The sequence below is a fragment of the Stegostoma tigrinum genome, chromosome 12 (assembly GCF_030684315.1).
Source record: "Stegostoma tigrinum isolate sSteTig4 chromosome 12, sSteTig4.hap1, whole genome shotgun sequence".
Classification (NCBI taxonomy): Eukaryota; Metazoa; Chordata; class Chondrichthyes; order Orectolobiformes; family Stegostomatidae; genus Stegostoma; species Stegostoma tigrinum.
Window position 1 is genome coordinate 70921943 of NC_081365.1, and position 18217 is coordinate 70940159.

General features: G+C 41.0%; 1 protein-coding gene across 1 annotated transcript in view; it reads left to right on the plus strand.

Annotated features, from left to right (window-relative positions):
* The window catches only part of LOC125457269 (guanylate cyclase soluble subunit beta-2-like), a 53972-nt gene extending 46807 nt beyond the window's left edge, over positions 1 to 7165 (plus strand). Inside the window, 3 exon segments of the mRNA XM_048541258.2 lie at positions 2318 to 2523; positions 4182 to 4271; positions 6250 to 7165. Coding sequence (XP_048397215.2) covers positions 2318 to 2523; positions 4182 to 4271; positions 6250 to 6398 — 445 coding nt within the window. The 3' untranslated portion in view covers positions 6399 to 7165.
* The last annotated feature ends 11052 nt before the right edge of the window (positions 7166 to 18217 follow it).

Sequence of the window (18217 nt, forward strand, 5' to 3'; positions counted from 1 at the left end):
TATACTTAAGAGTGAAATCAAGAGGAATAAAAGGGCACATGAGATAGCTTTGGCAAACGGGATTAAAGAGAATCCAAAAGGATTCTACAAATATGTTAAGGACAAAAGAATAACAAGGGAGAGAATAGGGCCCCTTATAGATCAGCAAGGCTACCTATGTGAGGAACTGCCGGAGATGGGGGAGATACTAAATGAGAATTTTGCATCAGTGTTTACTGTGGAGAAGGATGTGGAAGCTGGAGAAATTGGGGAAATAAGCAGTGACATCTTGAAAAATGTCCATATTACAGAGGATGAGGTTCTGGACATCATAAAATGCATAAAGGTGAATAAATAGCCAGGACCAGGTGTACCCTGGAATTCTGTGGGAATCTAGGGAAGTGATTGCTGGGCCCCTTACTGAGATATTAGTATCATCGACAGCCACAGGTGAAGTGCCGGAAGACTGAAGGGTGGATAATGTGGTGCCACTATTTAAGAAAGGTGGTAATGAAAAGTCAGGGAACTATACACCAGTGAGCCTGACATCAGTGCTGGGCAAGTTGTTGGAGGGAATCCTGAGGGACATGATTTATATGTGTTTGGAAAGGCAAGGACTGATTAGGGATAGTCAACGTGGCTTTGTGTGTGGGAAATCATGTCTCGCTAACTTGATCAAATTCTTTTGAAGAAGTAACAAACAGGATTAATGAGGGCTGATTGGCGGATATGATCTGTATGGATTTTTGTAAGGTGTTTGACAAAGTTTCTCATGGTAAATTGATTAGGATCACATGGAATGGAGGGACAACTGGTCATTTGGATGCAGAACTGGCTTGAAGGTAGAAGACAGAGGGTGATAGGTTTAAGGTAAGAGGGGAGAGATTTAAAAGGGACCTAAGGGGCACCATTTTCATGCAGAGGGTGGTGCATGTATGGAACGAGCTGCCAGAGGAAGTGGTGGAGGCTGGTACAATTACAATACTTAAAAGGCATATGGATGGGGACATGAATAGGGAGGGTATAGAGGGAGTTGGGCCAAATGCTGACAGATGGATTGAGGGTGGACGGTTGTTTTACAGACTGAAGTCCTGTGACCAGTGCTGTGCCACAAGGATCGGTGCTGGGTCCACTGTTTTTTGTTATTTATGTAACTGGTTTGGATGTGAACATACGAGGTATGGTTAGTAAGTTTGCAGATGACACCAAAATGGGAGATGTAGTGGACAGCGAAGAAGATTAACTCAGAGTACAATGGGACCATGATCAGATGGGCCAAGAAGTGGTAGATGGAGTTTAATTTAGATAAATGTGAGGTGTTACATTTTGGAAAGGCAAACCAGTCATGGTTTATACACTTAATGGTAAGATCCTGGGGAGTATTGCTGAACAAAGAGATCTTGGAGTGCAGGTTCATAGTTCCCTGAAAGTGGAGTCCCAGCTCAACAGCATAATGAAGAAGGCATTTGGTATGCTTGCTCTTATTGGACAGTGCATTGAGTATAAGAGTTGGGAGGGTCATGTTGATGCTAAACAGGATATTGTTTAGGCTACTTTTGGAATACTGCATTCAATTCTGGTCTCCCAGAAAAGGTTTATAGGGATGTTGCCAGAGTTGGAGGGTTTGAGCTATAGGAAAAGGCTATTTTCCCTGAAGCATTGCACACTGAGGGGTGACCTTATAGAGGTTTATGAAATCATGAGGGGCATGGATAGGGTGAGGAGCCAAGGTCTTTTCCCCAGGATGGGGGGAGTCAAAAACTAGACGGCACAGGTTTAATGTGAGAGGGGAGAGATTTAAAAGGGACCTAAGGGGCACCATTTTCATGTAGAGGGTGGTGCATGTATGGAACAAGCTGCCAGAGGAAGTGGTGGAGGCTGGTACAATTACAATACTTGAAAGGCATATGGATGGGGACATGAATAGGGAGGGTATAGAGGGAGTTGGGCCAAATGCTGACAGATGGGACGAGATCAGTTTAGGATATCAGGTTGGCAAGGATGAGTTAGACTGAAGAGTTTGTTTACATGCTGTACAGCTCTAGGATTCTGATTCATTTACTCTGCTAAGTGAACATAATAGTTCCTAGTCACGTTCAAGAAAAGAATTCCCCAACATACTTGAAACCAATTATCTGGTTTAACTGTTTCTGGGACCTTATCGTACATAAATTAGTTGTTGTAATTCCTATGTTATACATTATAACTGGATAACAAAGGTACTGAGTATATTTTCAAGTACAAAGGCACTGAACATTTGGCATATTGACAAGGATTGCAGCCTCTGACAGTATGATTTAAAAGTACATTCCAACAGAATCATCCTCTCATCTTACAGAGCGCTGCAGAACAAAGGTTTTGAAATTGTGGAGAGAGGAGTGATCAATGTAAAAGGCAAAGGACAAATGCTCACCTACTTCCTTGTTCAGAATCTGCACGCCACTGACGATGACATCTTGGGTAGGTCACCAATGGATAGTGGAAGATATCCCAACCAGTGCAATGATGACTGCAAGGGGAGAAGTGACCAGTGTAAGCAACATGGTGAGTTTTACAGAGAGGAATACACTCTGACAATTACATAGAATTGTCTGTAACCCGAGTTCAAAGGTGACAATTGCTGTTAACATTGTCAATGTAGTCAGTGACTTGATCGTACAGACCTTGAGAATTGTTAATAAATGAGACATGCTGTTAAACATTTCATTATGGGCTCATCAGGGCAGCTGCAAGAGTATCAAATTTCTGAGGGTGTAACAGTTTATATTGAACAAGAAACAGTGCGTTAGTTGGCCACAAAGTGGATTCTGATTGGTCCAAAGTATTGTCATGGAGAATGTGCCATTGGAATAGTTACTCTGAAGCTTTTACAAGTAGTTCTCCTATAATGCAGTAGTTGCGTTCTTGTGTGACCTTGTGCTATAGAAAATCATGCTATTGAAAATTCCCATAGACAATTGTGTTATAGCGAAATCGCTTTAGAAAATCATTGTACCTGTACAGCAGAAAGTCTGCATTATCCAAACAGCGTCCATTATTAATCAATTGTGTCACTGTCAATTCGCGCTAACAAAACATGTGTAATAGCAAAATTACCTGCATTTAAATTCAAGAAAGACAGGTTGATTGATTGTTGATAACATGTCATGGGGAATGCACCATGGAGTACTGTCCCAAAGCTTTTGGTGCGTTGTAAAGGTGCAATAACTGACCAAATTCCATTTCTCTGCAATGGACCTAAACCCTGCATTTGAATAAATCTAGCTTCTAGCAATCATAAGTGAGCCCAATTTATAAACTTACATTGATTTTTAGCATCAATCTTGACACATTCAAGATTGTTCAGTAAGTGATGCCCACTTTCAGACTGACATCTAATGTTGAACAATATAAGATTTGTGCTTACAAGCAGGAGCTCTTTGAGAATGGCCTGCAGATTGTCTGTTGCAAACAACCGAAGAGGCATCATATTTGATGATATGGTCCACCAAACATGGAGCTGTATTGAGCTATATACCTAACACCACACTGCCATTGAAATTGATACCACATTACTCTTCGGAGCCATATTGAGTGTGTCATTTAACTTGAGCGACAACTTGTTAGTGGAGAATGATACTTGGGTTGTTGCTGTACAGTAGCCATGAGAGAGGCTACCTGAATCATCTGAGATACACTGGGCATTGCTTAGACCTAAAGCTATCACTCATAGGCCCATATTCATATTGACTACATTCAGATAAGAGCAGGCCTTATCAATTCTGTTGGAGAAACATCACTGAACAAAGGACACCTTTAATAGCCTAATGTTACTCTGCAGCATTGCTAAGGAACTTGTTGATTCATCCCTTTGCAACTACCTATGCAATTCTCTATATAATCAGCCTTACTGGTGCAATTCGAAAGGAATGATTAATACATTTTCATTTAAAACAATGGCAACAGGGTTTTATTAATATTTTAACACATTTGTTACTCAATGGTACGATATGATTTCAACCAATAATTGTAACTAGTTATGAAAAACTTAACTTGCCAGGTGAATACTTGAGGTGTTGAGATAAATATTTGATGGTCTTGAATCACTAGTTAACTGAGATGAAATATTATTTGCAAAATTGTCCTGTTCTAATCTTAAAGTTAATGCAGATTCTCGTCAAGTCGTTCCTCAATAGGTGGCTAATGTCTTCTTCAATTTGCAGAGCAAAATAATAACAAAGATCAGGATTATAAGCCTGTTGTTGCGATGAAATACATTGATAGGGAACAGACACCCGCGCACAACTCTTCTGGTAAGTTGTATGAATCCTTTAGGATCTGCTTGTGGTTAATACTCATCCTCCCAAGTAGCTGAATGCATTTCTGGAGATTATGTCACAAGACTGTCTGTCTCCAATGCCCCACCCCTACTTTCCCACCATTGGTCCTTTGTGGGTGGCAGGGTGACTTGATGGTTAGCACTGCTGCCTCACAACACTGGGGATACAGGTTCAATTCCACCCTCGGGTGACTGTCTTTGCGGGGTTTGCACGTTCTCCCCATGGTTCCACCAGGTGCTCCAGTTTCCATAATGTGCAGGAGAGGTGGGTTAACTATGGCAAATGTGGAGTGACAGTGATAGGATAGGATGGGATGCTGTTCTGTGGGTTGCTGCAGACTTGATGGGCTGAATGGCCTCTATCTGCCCTGCAGGGATTCAATGAATAGAGGGTACCGTTCTCTCAGTATACTGTCTGCATTCCAATTGTGAAGTGCAAAGACTAAGAAAAGCCTTTGCCTACCTCCAGAATGTTTAATTAAAAAAATACTTTTTTTATATTGAATTTTCTCCAGGGTCACCCCCAGCAGCGTCCCGATGGTCAGTGATCAATCCTAGGGAGTCCAGGCCACTTGCCAGGGAGTTGACAAACCTAAGCCTGTTCTGCCAGAAACAAATTGTGCTATTAGAAGAGATTTAATTATCCCAGTGTAGTGATAGCAACTTTAGAGAAGAAAGGTAATGAGATGCATATTGAAGATAAAGCTATCTGATTATAGTCATGGGGATGAGCCCATTAGGAAGCTTGACTGGTTGACCATCTTCTTCCAGGATGCAATGTCCACAATCAATTTACTGAGGGAAGTCTAAAAGCTTGGAAAGCCAAGGCTTCCGGGATTGGTGGTGGGGGTTGTGGGGGGGGCGGCGGCGGCACGGGAGTGGTTGGGGTGGGGTGGTGGGATCCTGGACTCTGACAATTTGCCAATTGATCTTTATGCTTGTAGTCTTCTTGAATTCAAAGCAGGGTACAACTGAGTACTTTTAGGAGCAGGGAACAAATCCCATTTCAACAATCAAACCCTCAGACGCTGGTATGGATTCAAATAGATGCTCGAGTGTGCATAAGATGGGCCAAAGGGCCTCTTCCTGCGCTGTAAAATCTCTTTGACTCTATGACATTGTCTCATTCGGTGATGCTGCAGAGGAGAGAAAGGTGGTCATGCAGAAAGAAGGGTGTGATCTAACATTAGAAGTTCAGCTCAACAGTCAAACTGGGCACCAGCAATACTGGCCTGGGCCTGACAGTATGAATGAAATGAGGTCATGACTTGCAGTGGGAGTGGAGGAGAGTGAATTGATTAGTTTGGATACTAAATCACTTACTTTCCTCAAAGTTTGAAGACTGGACAACATTTTTAAGCAAGACTAAAAGATATGCCTGTAGGTCAATCAGAACATAGGTGATGAGCGATGGCGCTTAGGTGTTGATTAAACTACAGCTGGCAATCTATTTGATGAACTGAAATTTAGAGAGGAGAGAGGGAGCATTACCATCAGTGCAGCAGAGCATTGGACTATTGTTCCCTGAAATTGTAAAGCAGCTGCTCAGCACCCACTCACAACTGGGGAGCTGGGCTGAGATAACCTAAAACAAGTTTCCCTCAGGCTGCTTCTATATAAATGCAAATTGCTGTTGTTTGATGTTGAAATGAAATTTTATATTTTGTATCACTTCACTACTTTGCACAAATTTCCTATCCTCAGTTCACAGGCTCATCCATATGAAATAAGGAACATTGTCCACATTTAAATATAATGGATTTTATTTCATTTATTCTAATTGTTCTGTCTCGTATAACTTATATATTGGCATTTGGTTGGATCCAATACATTGATGATGCATGGTGGTTAAGCAATTCAGGGCATGTAACACATGGCCATTAGTTTTGTATTTTGACTGTATAATTTAATGTGTTGACTGTGTTAATATCAGCTCCGTCTTCACCACAAAGATAGGGAAATCAACAGAGCTGAGGTTAACAAGTATCCAGAGAGAACAATAATCTCCAAGGAAGAAGATGGAACAAAGTCAAGACTGGACCTGAATAATAAGCCTCTCAGAAACAAAGATGGAAAGTCAGAATTTTGTATCCTATTGTAAACAGACTGCAGTGTGTACCCAACTTAAGCTGCACCTGAGTTATTTCTATTTTCATGTGAATCCTGTAGAAAAGACATTACTTTACATTGTTTGAAATGTTGCCACTTCTGAATCAGTTTCCCTCAGAAACATTTCTATTGTATTTCATCAAATAATTTTAAATAATCATATATTTCTACAATGTTGTATCCTACTTAAAATTCAAAGGGAAGACCATGACTAGTCGTAGTTAGGGGAAACATCAAACTTAAGGAAAAAGCATATAATTGCGCAAAGGTGAGTGATAGCTCAGATGTTTGGTCAGAGTATAAAGAAAGGCAGATACTAACAAAGCGTAAATTAGGAGGAAACAATAAAAGTATCAAATGAAGATAGCTACAAATGTAAAAATGGATAGCAAGAAACTACAGAGAGTTGTGAACACAGCCCAGTCCATCACACAAACCAACCTTCCATCCATTGACTCCATCTATACTTTCCTCTTCCTCGGGAAAGCAACCAACTTAATTAAAGACCCCTCCCACGCTAGATATGTTCTCTTCCACTGTCAACTGTCAGACAGAAGATGTCAAACTTTGAATGCACATATGAATAGATTCAAGAACAGCTCCTTCCCTGCTGTTGTCAGACTTTAGAACGGACCTCTCATATGTTAATTCTGATCTCTCTCTCTCTGCATCTTCTTTGCAGCTGTAACACTGTATTTTGCACTCTGTTGTGTTACCCTGGTGCACTCTGTATGTTAAATCTGTCTGTACAGCACACAAAACAACACTTTTCACTGTATCTTGGTGCATATGACAATAATAAATCAAACAACAAATCAATCAATTTTCATCTGATTTCCCGTAACATTTATAACGCTGTCAAATAAAGAAATGATGGCACAAATAGAAATAAATGAATGTAACTTAACAGCTATTGCAGAGATGTAACTGCAGGGTGGCCAAGACTGGGAACTCAGTGTTCAAGGTATTTAATATTCTGGAAGTGTAGGTAAAAAGGAAAAGGAGGTGAGGTAACTTTGTTAATAAAGCAAGGTATCAGAGTGGTGGTCAATAGTAATTATAGGTGCCATAGATTTTGATGTGGAATCATTTTGGATGGGAATAAGAAGAGAAAGGGGTCATCAGTGGGTCCCAGAACTGTTACCTTACTGTAACAGAAAGTATAAAATGGGAATTAATGGAAGTGTGTACAAAGGGTTCTACTGCTGCCGTGGGTGATTTTAATCTGCATATTGACTGGACAAATCAAATTGGCAAGCATAATAATGGATGACACATGTGTAGATTGTATCAGGGATTGTTTCTTAGAGCAGTACATTATAGAACTACCTGGCACTATGCTATTTAGATCTAGTCATGTGTAATAAGGTAAAATTAAGCAGAGATTTTACAGTTACAGATCCCCGAGAGGGTCGCAATCACAACATGATGGAATTTCAAATTTAGCTTGAAGGAGAGCAACCTGGGTCTCAAACCGGTGTTGACAACTTAAATAAGAACACTTGCAGAGATCTGAAGAAAGAATTGTCTAAAAGATGGCGGGGGAACTAGATTAAGGGGAAGGTGAATAGAAGAGCGATGGCAGACATTCAAGCAGATATTTCATAATGCTCAGAAAAAATTATTCCAATTAAAAAGGACTTGATGAGAAGGATGACGCACCCATGGTCAGCAAAGGCAGTCAAAGGGAGTATCCAATCAAAAGTTATGGCACCATAAAGAAAACTTGTAGTAAGCCACAGAACTGGGAATTTTTTTAGGAACCATCAGCAGATAACTCAAGAAAACTAAACAAAAGGGAGAAAATTGATTATAAAAATAAATTGTCAATAATATTAAAAACAATCAGCAAGAGCTCTTACAGTATATAAAAAGAGAATTGCTAAAAAGTTTGGAACCCTTGGAGGGTTTTGGAGCATTTGGGGAATTGGTAACAGGGAACAGAGAAATGGCAGATAACTTCAAATTGTAATTTGCATTGGGCTTCACAATGGAGAACTATAAACTTCCCAGTATTATCATATAAGCAAGGCACTAATGATAGGAAATGTAACAACTTCTATCACAAAGAACAAAATGTTTAAAAAACTTATGGGACTAAAGGCAAACGAGTCACCAGGATCTGATGGTCAGCATCCACGAGTTTTAAAGGAACTTGCTGTAGAACTAGTAGAAGTATTCGTCAAAATACTTCAGAACTCACTGGAAGGTTCCGGAAGAATAGAAAACCACTAATGCAATGACTCAGACCAAGAGGGAGAAAGACAGAAAGCAAGAAGTTATAGGCCACATAGCCTCACATCTGTCATTAGAAAACTGCTGGAGTCCATTATTGAGGAAGAAATAGCAGGACATTTAGAAAACAGTCAACATTGTTTTGTTAAAGGGAATTACTGTTTGACAAATTTGACAAAGTCCTTTGAGGATGTAGCAAGCAGAGCTGATAAAGGGGAACTGGTAGATGGAGTATATTTGAATTTCCAGCAGGCATTCTGTAAGATACCACATAAAAGTTATTGTACAAGATAGGAGCTCATGATATTGAGGATAACGTATTACCCTGGATTGAAGATTAGTTAAGACACAGAAGACAGAGAAGTCAGGATTAATAGGTCTTTTTCACATTTTTTTATACTGGGAAAGTTGTAACTAGTGGAGTGCCACAAAGATTACTATCTAGTTAATTATTTACTGTCTAAATTAATGACTTGGAAGACGAGACAGAGTGTAGTATGTTCAAATTAAACAAAAATAAATGGGAGGGCATGTTTTAATGATGACATATGGAATCAACAAGGGGGATATAGATAGGTTGTGCAGATGGGCAAATATTTGGCAGATGGAGTTTAATTTAAGAAAGTGTGAGGTCATGCACTTTGGTAGGAAGAATCAAAAAGCACACTATTATTCAAATAGAGACAGACTCCAAAACAGTGCAGTGCAGAGCAGAGGAATCTGTTTGTTTTTTGTGCATGAAACACAAAATGCTTAAGACATAACTACTTGAGATATGGCGCGAGAAATAGCAAAGGATTTGCTGCGGGTGGTAGGGTTATCCTTGGCAGTCACAAGGGAAATTCCAAAACTCAGGTTAATTGACCTGGTGAGTAAACTGGAGAAAGCATTGCCCGACAGAGCTGAAATCGAAATTCAAAACAGCAGAGAAAGATAAGGAAAGGGAAGTGAGAAAAGGTGAGCTGCAATTGCAAGAGAAAGTGAAGGAAAAGGAGAGAGAGAGAAAGAAACAGAGCATGCATCTAAGTTTAAAATGCTGCTGTTGAAACAGGAGATGTCAGGTACTGATGGAGGCCCTGATGAGGAGAATCTTGAGTCATAATTTGAAGTCCAGTAAAAGAAATGTTTAAGTTTGGATCTACCAAAAATTGAGGAAAAGGATGTGGAGACATTCTTCATGTCATTTAAAATAATGGCCAGGCAAATTAGCTGGGCAAAAGACTATTGGATATTTCTCATGCAGAGTAAGGTAAATTTATTTAAGTGTAAATTTATGCTTCCCAGTTAGAGGATGTTTCTTGAGACTAGGATTAGATTAGATTAGATTCACTACAGTGTGGAAACAGGTCCTTTGGCCCAACAAGTCCACACGCCCCTTGATATATCCCACCCAGACCCAGTCCCCCTACAACTCACACACCCCTGAACACTACGGGCAATTTAGCATGGCCAATCCACCCAGCCTGCACATCTTTGGACTGTGGGAGGAAACCAGAGCACCCGGAGGAAACCCACTCAGACACAGGGAGAATGTGCAAACTCCACACAGACAGACGCCCAAGGCTGGAATTGAACCCCGGTCCCTGGTGCTGCGAGGCTGCAGTGCTAATCACTAAGCCACTGTGCCGCCAATGGATGCATTATAAGAAAATTGTATTGGCTGCATACTATTGCAGCGTACAAGCAAAGATTCTGAAATTGAAGGAAACAGCCTAGACAAGTCTATATTGAATGCAAAAGGGTTGAGCAAAGTGATTTTGACAGGTGATCAAGAGCATTGGAAGATGAAACCATGTATGCACTTCTTGGAGAGGTTATTCTCTTGGAGGAATTTAAAAACTTACTCCTATCCATAATAAAAACACATGGTGAGGGCCAATAGTTGCAACTGCTCGACAGGCAGCAATAAGGCTTGATGATTATGAGTGAGAAGAAGGCAAATAGTCAAGGTAAGGAATGGATGGAGATGAATGCCCCAAGGGTTCCTCGTTAGAACAGAAGGGATAATACTGAACATTGAGATGAAACTCTACTTAAGAATGAGGATAGTTCAAAAGAAGTGTTTAGCATGTGCTCATTAATTGAAGCTCAGGAAGCTGATCCAGAATGAAGTAGGTTACCACAAGCAGGTCATACTGAAGCTGAGACCAAACGCATTCCACAGAATTATTCTATTAAAAATGTTATTCTGATGAGGAAGTGAAGACATGACTGCAGTTGAAGAATGGATAGTTGTTCGTCAAATAGTGGTACTGCTCAGATCTCATAGGGAGATATTGCAAGCAGCACATAAAGTTCCTATGCTGGGATATGTAGGAATACTGAAATCACAGGCATTGATAACAGGCATTTTACATGGCAAAGATTTCCTGGTGTTGTTCTAGAAAACGTTCAAATGGCAGGTGGTCAGAAAATCTCAGCACATGTTTAAGCCAGCACTACACCAGTTTTGAAGAATTGATTAGTCAAGCGTTAATGTATTGTTGTAGGACCATAACCAAAAACAAAAGCGGGATATTAGTGTCAGCTTACAATTATGAATGTGACAATCTAATTCTCAATCGCTCTACTTTGATAACAATTATAGATAAGTTAGTAGTGGACAAGTTAACATGGTTTTTGACTTGTTATAGAACACAGTTTTGGATTTGTTACACACTACCAAGCGCAGAACTGTCTGATCATTGTTCCAACTTAATTTCTAAACATATCCAGTAAACCATTAGTGGTTTGGATATAAACGGTTGAAGTCAATTGTGTATCATCCACAAATAGGGGAAGATTTGGAGACGTACCATCAGAGTCTAAAAATCATAATTAACTGTCATAAGTACCCACAGCACTGGGATAGAGGATCAGTTTCTTTTTATTATATGCTGCCAGAGATTTCCCAAATGAATCTACTGGATTTAGCCCATTTGAATTGCTTGATGGTCATGAGATTAGAAATCCATTCAAATTGATTATGGAGAAGCCGCTGAATGAGAGAAATGAATCCTCAGCATTGGATTATTTGTCCCCGTTTCTGGAAAAATTCACAGTCACATAGGGCCCCACAGGAACATTTACAAGTTTCACTGGTGAAAATGAGGGAATGGGCAGAGAAATATCCAGCCACCAGAGAGTTTCACATGGGAGATCATGTATTGATGATGTTGTCATTATAAGATAAACCTCTGAAAGGAAAATTCAGAGTTCCACATAAAATGACTAGCAGGGTTAGTAATGTGACTTATCTGATAAATACAGTTGATTGTAGGAATAAGGATTGGACATATCACATAAACATGCTGAAAAGGTATTATCACAACAAAAAGGATAAGGGAAAACAAGTGTGTCAGGTAGTAAGAGTGGTGGAAAATGACAGAGAGAGTGACTGTTCTCAAAGAGAATCTCCTACAGTTTGACTAGCTAACAAACAAATAGGGAGGCAGTTACATGCTGTGGTTTTGCATTTACAAATGGCAAATGAAAGAATCTGGTGAGATTTGATAAGGAAGCATATACATAAGCAGACACTTATAGACACTCAAATACAACTATGTGCTCACTGACACTCATACATGAACGTATTTCTAGATACAGACACACAACCTGTACACACATCCTCTTTCTACAATGCAGAACTGCAACTGATGCAGGGAATTTAAAACCACGTTGAGGTCTTCTGAGCCAACAAAATCCAGACCCAACAATAAGGTCAATTCAATCCCAACTTTCAGAACCGAAATGAGCAGCTAAATGGAACAAAGTTCCAAGACCTCTTTAGGGACCTTTCTGTAATGGGCAATCAATATTGGTTTGTTCCTCTGTTTATCACTGTTTCCCTGGAGCTTTGCTCTAAATTATTTCTTTCCATTTATTAATGCTTTGTATTGAGAGGCTGTGCATCAGTAGGAGGATAAACAGTTCTTTGAGGCATTAAAACTGTAAACACATTCTGTAAGGATGGAAGTAACAGAAAATCTTCCACTCCACATTTCATCAAAGGAAAGGTCTCACCAATGACTTTAGGCTAACCTTTATAGAACAGCTGTGGGCCATTTTGCCCCTCAAATCTGTTCCACCATTCAAGGCAGATCTATGTCTCCAATTAACTTATCCGCCATTTCCCCAGATCCTTTAATGCTCTTGCGTTACACAAAGCCATCAATATTAGCATTGAAAAGTTCTGTTGATCCAGTGACTACGGACCCATTAATGAAATATTGAAATAAAGGGCAGTACTGGCCCAATTTGTTCTCTCTTTACTGTCATAGCCACCCTTGAATTATGAATGGATGTTTCGGGGCTGGTACTTCTGTTGAACTTCTTTTTATTCAGGAATGTGGGTGCTATTGGCTGGGCCAGCATTTATTGCTCATCCCTAGGTGCCCTTCACAAGGCGGTGGTGAGCTGAGTTCTTGAACTGCTACTGACCATGTAATGTGGGTTGAACCACCACATCCTTAGGAAGGGAATTCCAGGATTTTGACTCAGTGACACTGAAGGAATGGTAATATATTTCCCAGTCAGGATGGTGAATGGTTAAGAGGGGAAGTTGCAGGTGGTTCTGTTCCCATGTAGCTGCTGGGCAAGGCTTCCGTGTTCAGAAAAGGAAAATCAACCTTAATTTCTGTCTGTTGAGCTCTCCACTCCCACCTGCTGAAAAGCAGATGTTTACGGGTCATAGATATCATTCTGTGATAGATCCACGGTTGATCAGCCCAAAGCACTTAGGCCCTGAAATTCCTGTACAGCTGAAGAGCATTTTCTAAAGCCTGACAGAATACAAAAGCACTATCACTAGAAAATTAATTTTCTTTCCACTTATTGGCATCTGTGGAGCTAATTACATTTCTGAAGAAGGGTCTAGGCACGAAACGTCAGCTTTCCTGCTCCTCTGATGCTGCTTGGCTTGCTGCGTTCATCCAGCTCTATACCTTGTTATCTTAGATTCTCCAGCATCTGCAGTTGCTACTTTCTCGAATTAAACCCCTCTGTGTTTGGGTGCTGCGCAGCAAAATTAACCTCAATGTCAAAATATACAGTGGGAATCACACAGACATATTGTCACAACAAAACAGTTTTATGATCACACTATCCACGGCAGCTCCTTGCTGCAAATGCCATTATTGTTCAGATAAGACTAACCACAGCCTCACAGACAACCAAATAAAATCTCTTTGCAACTTGGACAGATTCCAATCAAAGTGCATCTTTTCCACACTAGTACAACACCAATACAAACCTGCAGAATATCCAATATCTATTTACTTTAAGTAAATAAAAACGTTACTTTTTTTATTAATCAGCGTTCACCACTCCTTTAAAACCTTTGGAAAAAGTGGAGAGTCTGCTAGATTAGCTTCCAGTTCAAAATATCTTAAATTATCAAGGTAGCTTAAGAGAGCTGCGGTGCTACACTTTTCAGTTCTCAGTGCAATCTCATTGTGGTTTATTGCGATGAAGGCTCACATTCCATTTGGCAAGTTGTTCGAATTCCATCGGTTTCAGGGAATTAGGCATCAGAATTTCGAGATGTTTGAGGTCAGATTCCAGTTAAATATCCGAAGGTCGTTGTTTTGCAAGAGAATATTGGAGCTATGGGATAGGCTGCTGGCTCATGCAGTGAGCTCAGATTCATGCAACCCCCATGTTAAACTGGGTCAGAATAGTCTCATTGACCACCAAAGTGAGTGTAAGTTCCAAGAATACTCCTCCCACCCCCACCAAATTAGCCTGTTTCTCTGCTGTCTCTTCCAATGAGGTCACAAGTTTTGGATGGGGTGGAAAGTTTATATACCCCAATGTACAGAGTATTACGGCTATATAGGTTAGGCTGGATGGACAAAACAGTCTTTACGCTGTATGTAGGGGATGAATGAAGCCATCCCCATTTTATCAAGTGATTTGAGGTGTGCTGCAAGGAGCAGGTTTTGTGCAATATTTTCCAACCAACTCTGTCATCGAGTGTTTTAAAATTGGGCGGCTCAGTGGTTAGCACTGCTGCCTTGAAACACCAAGGACCCAGGCTCATTTCCACCCTTGGATAACTGTCTGTCTGGAGTTTGCACATTGTCACTGCCTCTGTGAGGGTATCTGCCAGGTTTCCTCCCAGGGTCCAAAGATGTACATGTTGGATGGATTTGACCAAGCTAAATGGCCCATAGCATAGGATAAGTGGATGAGCCATGGGAAATGCAGGTCTACGGTAGGATGCTGAGTCGAGGTGGAATGCTCTGCAGATGGGCTGAATAGCCTGCTTCCACACTGTAGGGATTCACTGAAAATTGGGACTAATTCTTCCCACAGCTCCTTTACCATTTCATTGCCTTCACCAATTCATTTATTTATACTGAAGGCTTTCCACCAACAGCCTTCTTGTTGCAGAAAGGAAATACAATCATGAAATCACACAGAAGAAAATTCTTCAGCTCACTGTGCTCAATATCTTTGAGATCATTACTCGATTACTCCCATCCCCTACTTTTTCCAATAGCAGGACACATTCTTCCCTGTTTAAGTAAGTATTGAATTCCATTTGAAAAAGATATATTGAATCGGCTCACATCAGCCTTTGAGGTACTGTATTCTATATCACAACAAATTGCTATGCAAAAATATTCTCATCTGCTCTCTTGATCAACACCTTAAAAGATTTTATTTAGATTGAAAGCAAGTGTGAGTCAGGATTTACAAAAAATATATCTCTAAAAACTAATTGTCAAATTTGACAGAATGGAAAGAGGTCACTGTTACAACCAAATAAACACCATCCCTCTGTCTGTACACCTTAAGTGAGTTTTCTTTTTAAAAATGTTTACTTGGGTCGTCATTAAAGTTAATATGGATTCTATCGCAACACTGCATCCACACAGTACCACTTTTAGGCAGGGCTACTGGTAGAGGCTACAACTCACCATGAAGAGATATATTTGCCATACAGCATATATAGGGCATAGGTTTAATCAGCTCATACTGAGGATGGCAGGACTGTACTATGATAGGAGATGGACTAGGCCTGTAATTCATTCGAGATTTGAAGGATGAAAGGGGGTCCGATTAAAATATATAAAATCCTAACAACGGTCGAAAGACTACTCACAGGGAGAATGTTTCCCTGGTTGGGCTATTTAAGACCAGGGAACATAATCTCAGGATACAGGGTAGGCCATTTGGGACAGAGATGTGGAAACATTTATTCACTCAGTGAACCTCTGGAGTTCTGTACCACAGAAAGCTGCGGAGGAACAGTTACTAAATATATATGGCAAAGAGCAAGAACAAATATTTAGATTTTAAAGGCATCAAGGGGTATCGGATGAAAGTGAGAATATACTACTGAGATAGGGGATCAGCCACGATCATATTGAATGGTAGAGCAGACTCAAATCACCTCCTCCTGCTTCTAATTTCTATACACCTGGCAACATTGAAGATTGTAAGATGAGGGCAAGGGTTAAGTTACTCAGATGAATGGGAGGGGTGTAGGTGATATAACTGCTATCTTTAATAAAGGGCAAGGTGGGGGGGGGGGGGAAGGAGAGGTTGTGCTGGTATGTTCATCATGGTGCACATTTGAGGCTGTTCTGATGTGTATTGTAGAAGTGTGAAATGATGATGCATAACCAGAGTAGAGAAAGGGTAGGTGAATGGACAGAATGAACAGAGGAATGGGACACAGCAATCCCTCATGTTAAGGTGGTATTCTGTTTCAAACAATGCCCTGTCATTCCGTCTCCCTCTCTCAGGGGCTGTTATGATTGATAGAAAAGTCTTGGCTCCATTTTTGATGATGGGTCCCCGTTTTGGCTGTAATTGGGCATCTGCTTCCCATCTGTTGATGTTAACAATGTAGACCTTCATGGAAGTTCCAAGGTTGTATTTGATATATTTTTGTTGTCCACTGCTTTGAATGGGTTCACTGTTGTCATTCTGAGTTGAGCTCCATTATTTTGAGCAGCCTTGAGTCAGGCATCTCGGTAGCATGTCCCATGAGAAATATCATTACAGTCTTTGTAATTCGCATGTGTATGTCTTGGACAGCACTCACCTTTATTCTGTCATTCTCTGATCTGATTCTCTGGATCCTTCTGATACAGTGTTGATCATGTTGTTCAAGCACAGAATGCAGACTTTACAAACTGTCCAGGTCTCAACACCATAAAAGAGTATGGAAGAGCTGCTGCCCAAAAGACTTTAGCTTTAGTGTTAGGTTTGATACCATGACAACAGCTGTTGAAAATCCAAGTACATAATTTACCACAGGCTGTGTTGGCAAGCAACATTTGGCAATGTACGTCTTACTCAACCTATTTGGGTTAGTTTTCAAGATATGGCAAGTGAGGGGTAGCTTCCAACACTTCACCACGAATCTCAACTTGAAGAATTTGGATTTGATGCTTTTCCTGTGGGCTAGTAGAAGACCTTCATCTTGCTGGCATTCAGGACAAGTCTCTGCCTCTCGTAGACTTCAAAGTAAAAAGCCAGGGAGACTACCAAGGCTGATATAAATTAATTGGACAGGCATTTCATGCAAAAACAATTGGGTGAGAAACATTGTTCTCAAGATGTGCAAGATAACAAAGTGTGGAGCTGGATGAACACAGCAGGCCAAGCAGCATCTCAGGAGCACAAAAGCTAATGTTTCAGGCCTAGACCCTTCATCAGAGAGGGGGATGGGGAGAGGGAACTGGAATAAATAGGGAGAGAGGGGGAGGCGGACCGAAGATGGATAGAGGAGAAGATAGGTGGAGAGGAGAGTATAGGTAGGGAGGGGATAGGTCAGTCCGGGGAGAATGGACAGGTCAAGGAGGTGGGATCAGGTTGGTGGGTGGGAAATGGAGGTGTGGCTTGAGGTAGGAGGAGGGGATAGGTGAGAGGAAGAACCGGTTAGGGAGGCGGGGACGAGCTGGGGATGCAGTGGGGTAGGGGAGATTTTGAAGCTTGTGAAGTCCACATTGATACCATTGGGCTGCAGGGTTCCCAGGCGGAATATGAGTCGTTGTTCCTGCAACCTACGGGTGGCATCATTGTGGCACTGCAGGAGGCCCATGTTGGACATGTCGTCTAAGGAATGGGAGGGGGAGTTAAAATGGTTCGCGACTGAAAGGTGTAGTTGTTTATTGCGAACCGAGCGGAGGTGTTCTGCAAAGCGGTCCCCAAGCCTCCGCTTGGTTTCCCCAACATAAAGGAAGCCACACCAGGTACAGTGGATACGGTATACTACATTGGCAGATGTGCAGGTGAACATCTGCTTAATATGGAAAGTCATCTTCGGGCCTGGGATCGGAGTGAGGGAGGAGGTGTGGGGGCAACTGTAGCACTTCCTGCGGTTGCAGGGGAAGGTGCCGGGAATGGTGGGGTTGGAGGGGAGTGTGGAGCAGACAAGTTGTGCATTCTGTTTTTGAACTCTGATGAATGTCAGAGGGTCTGAAATGATTTCTTTTCAGTCTCATTCAATCCTATGTTCTGATGAAACTGAGGATTCAGAGCACCCTTGGAATCTCTGAAAAGAAACATCTATTTTCCCAGGTAATATTATTTGGAAACTGTCTCTATCTGTTGCTCCATAGTACTAAGGTCAACCAATGG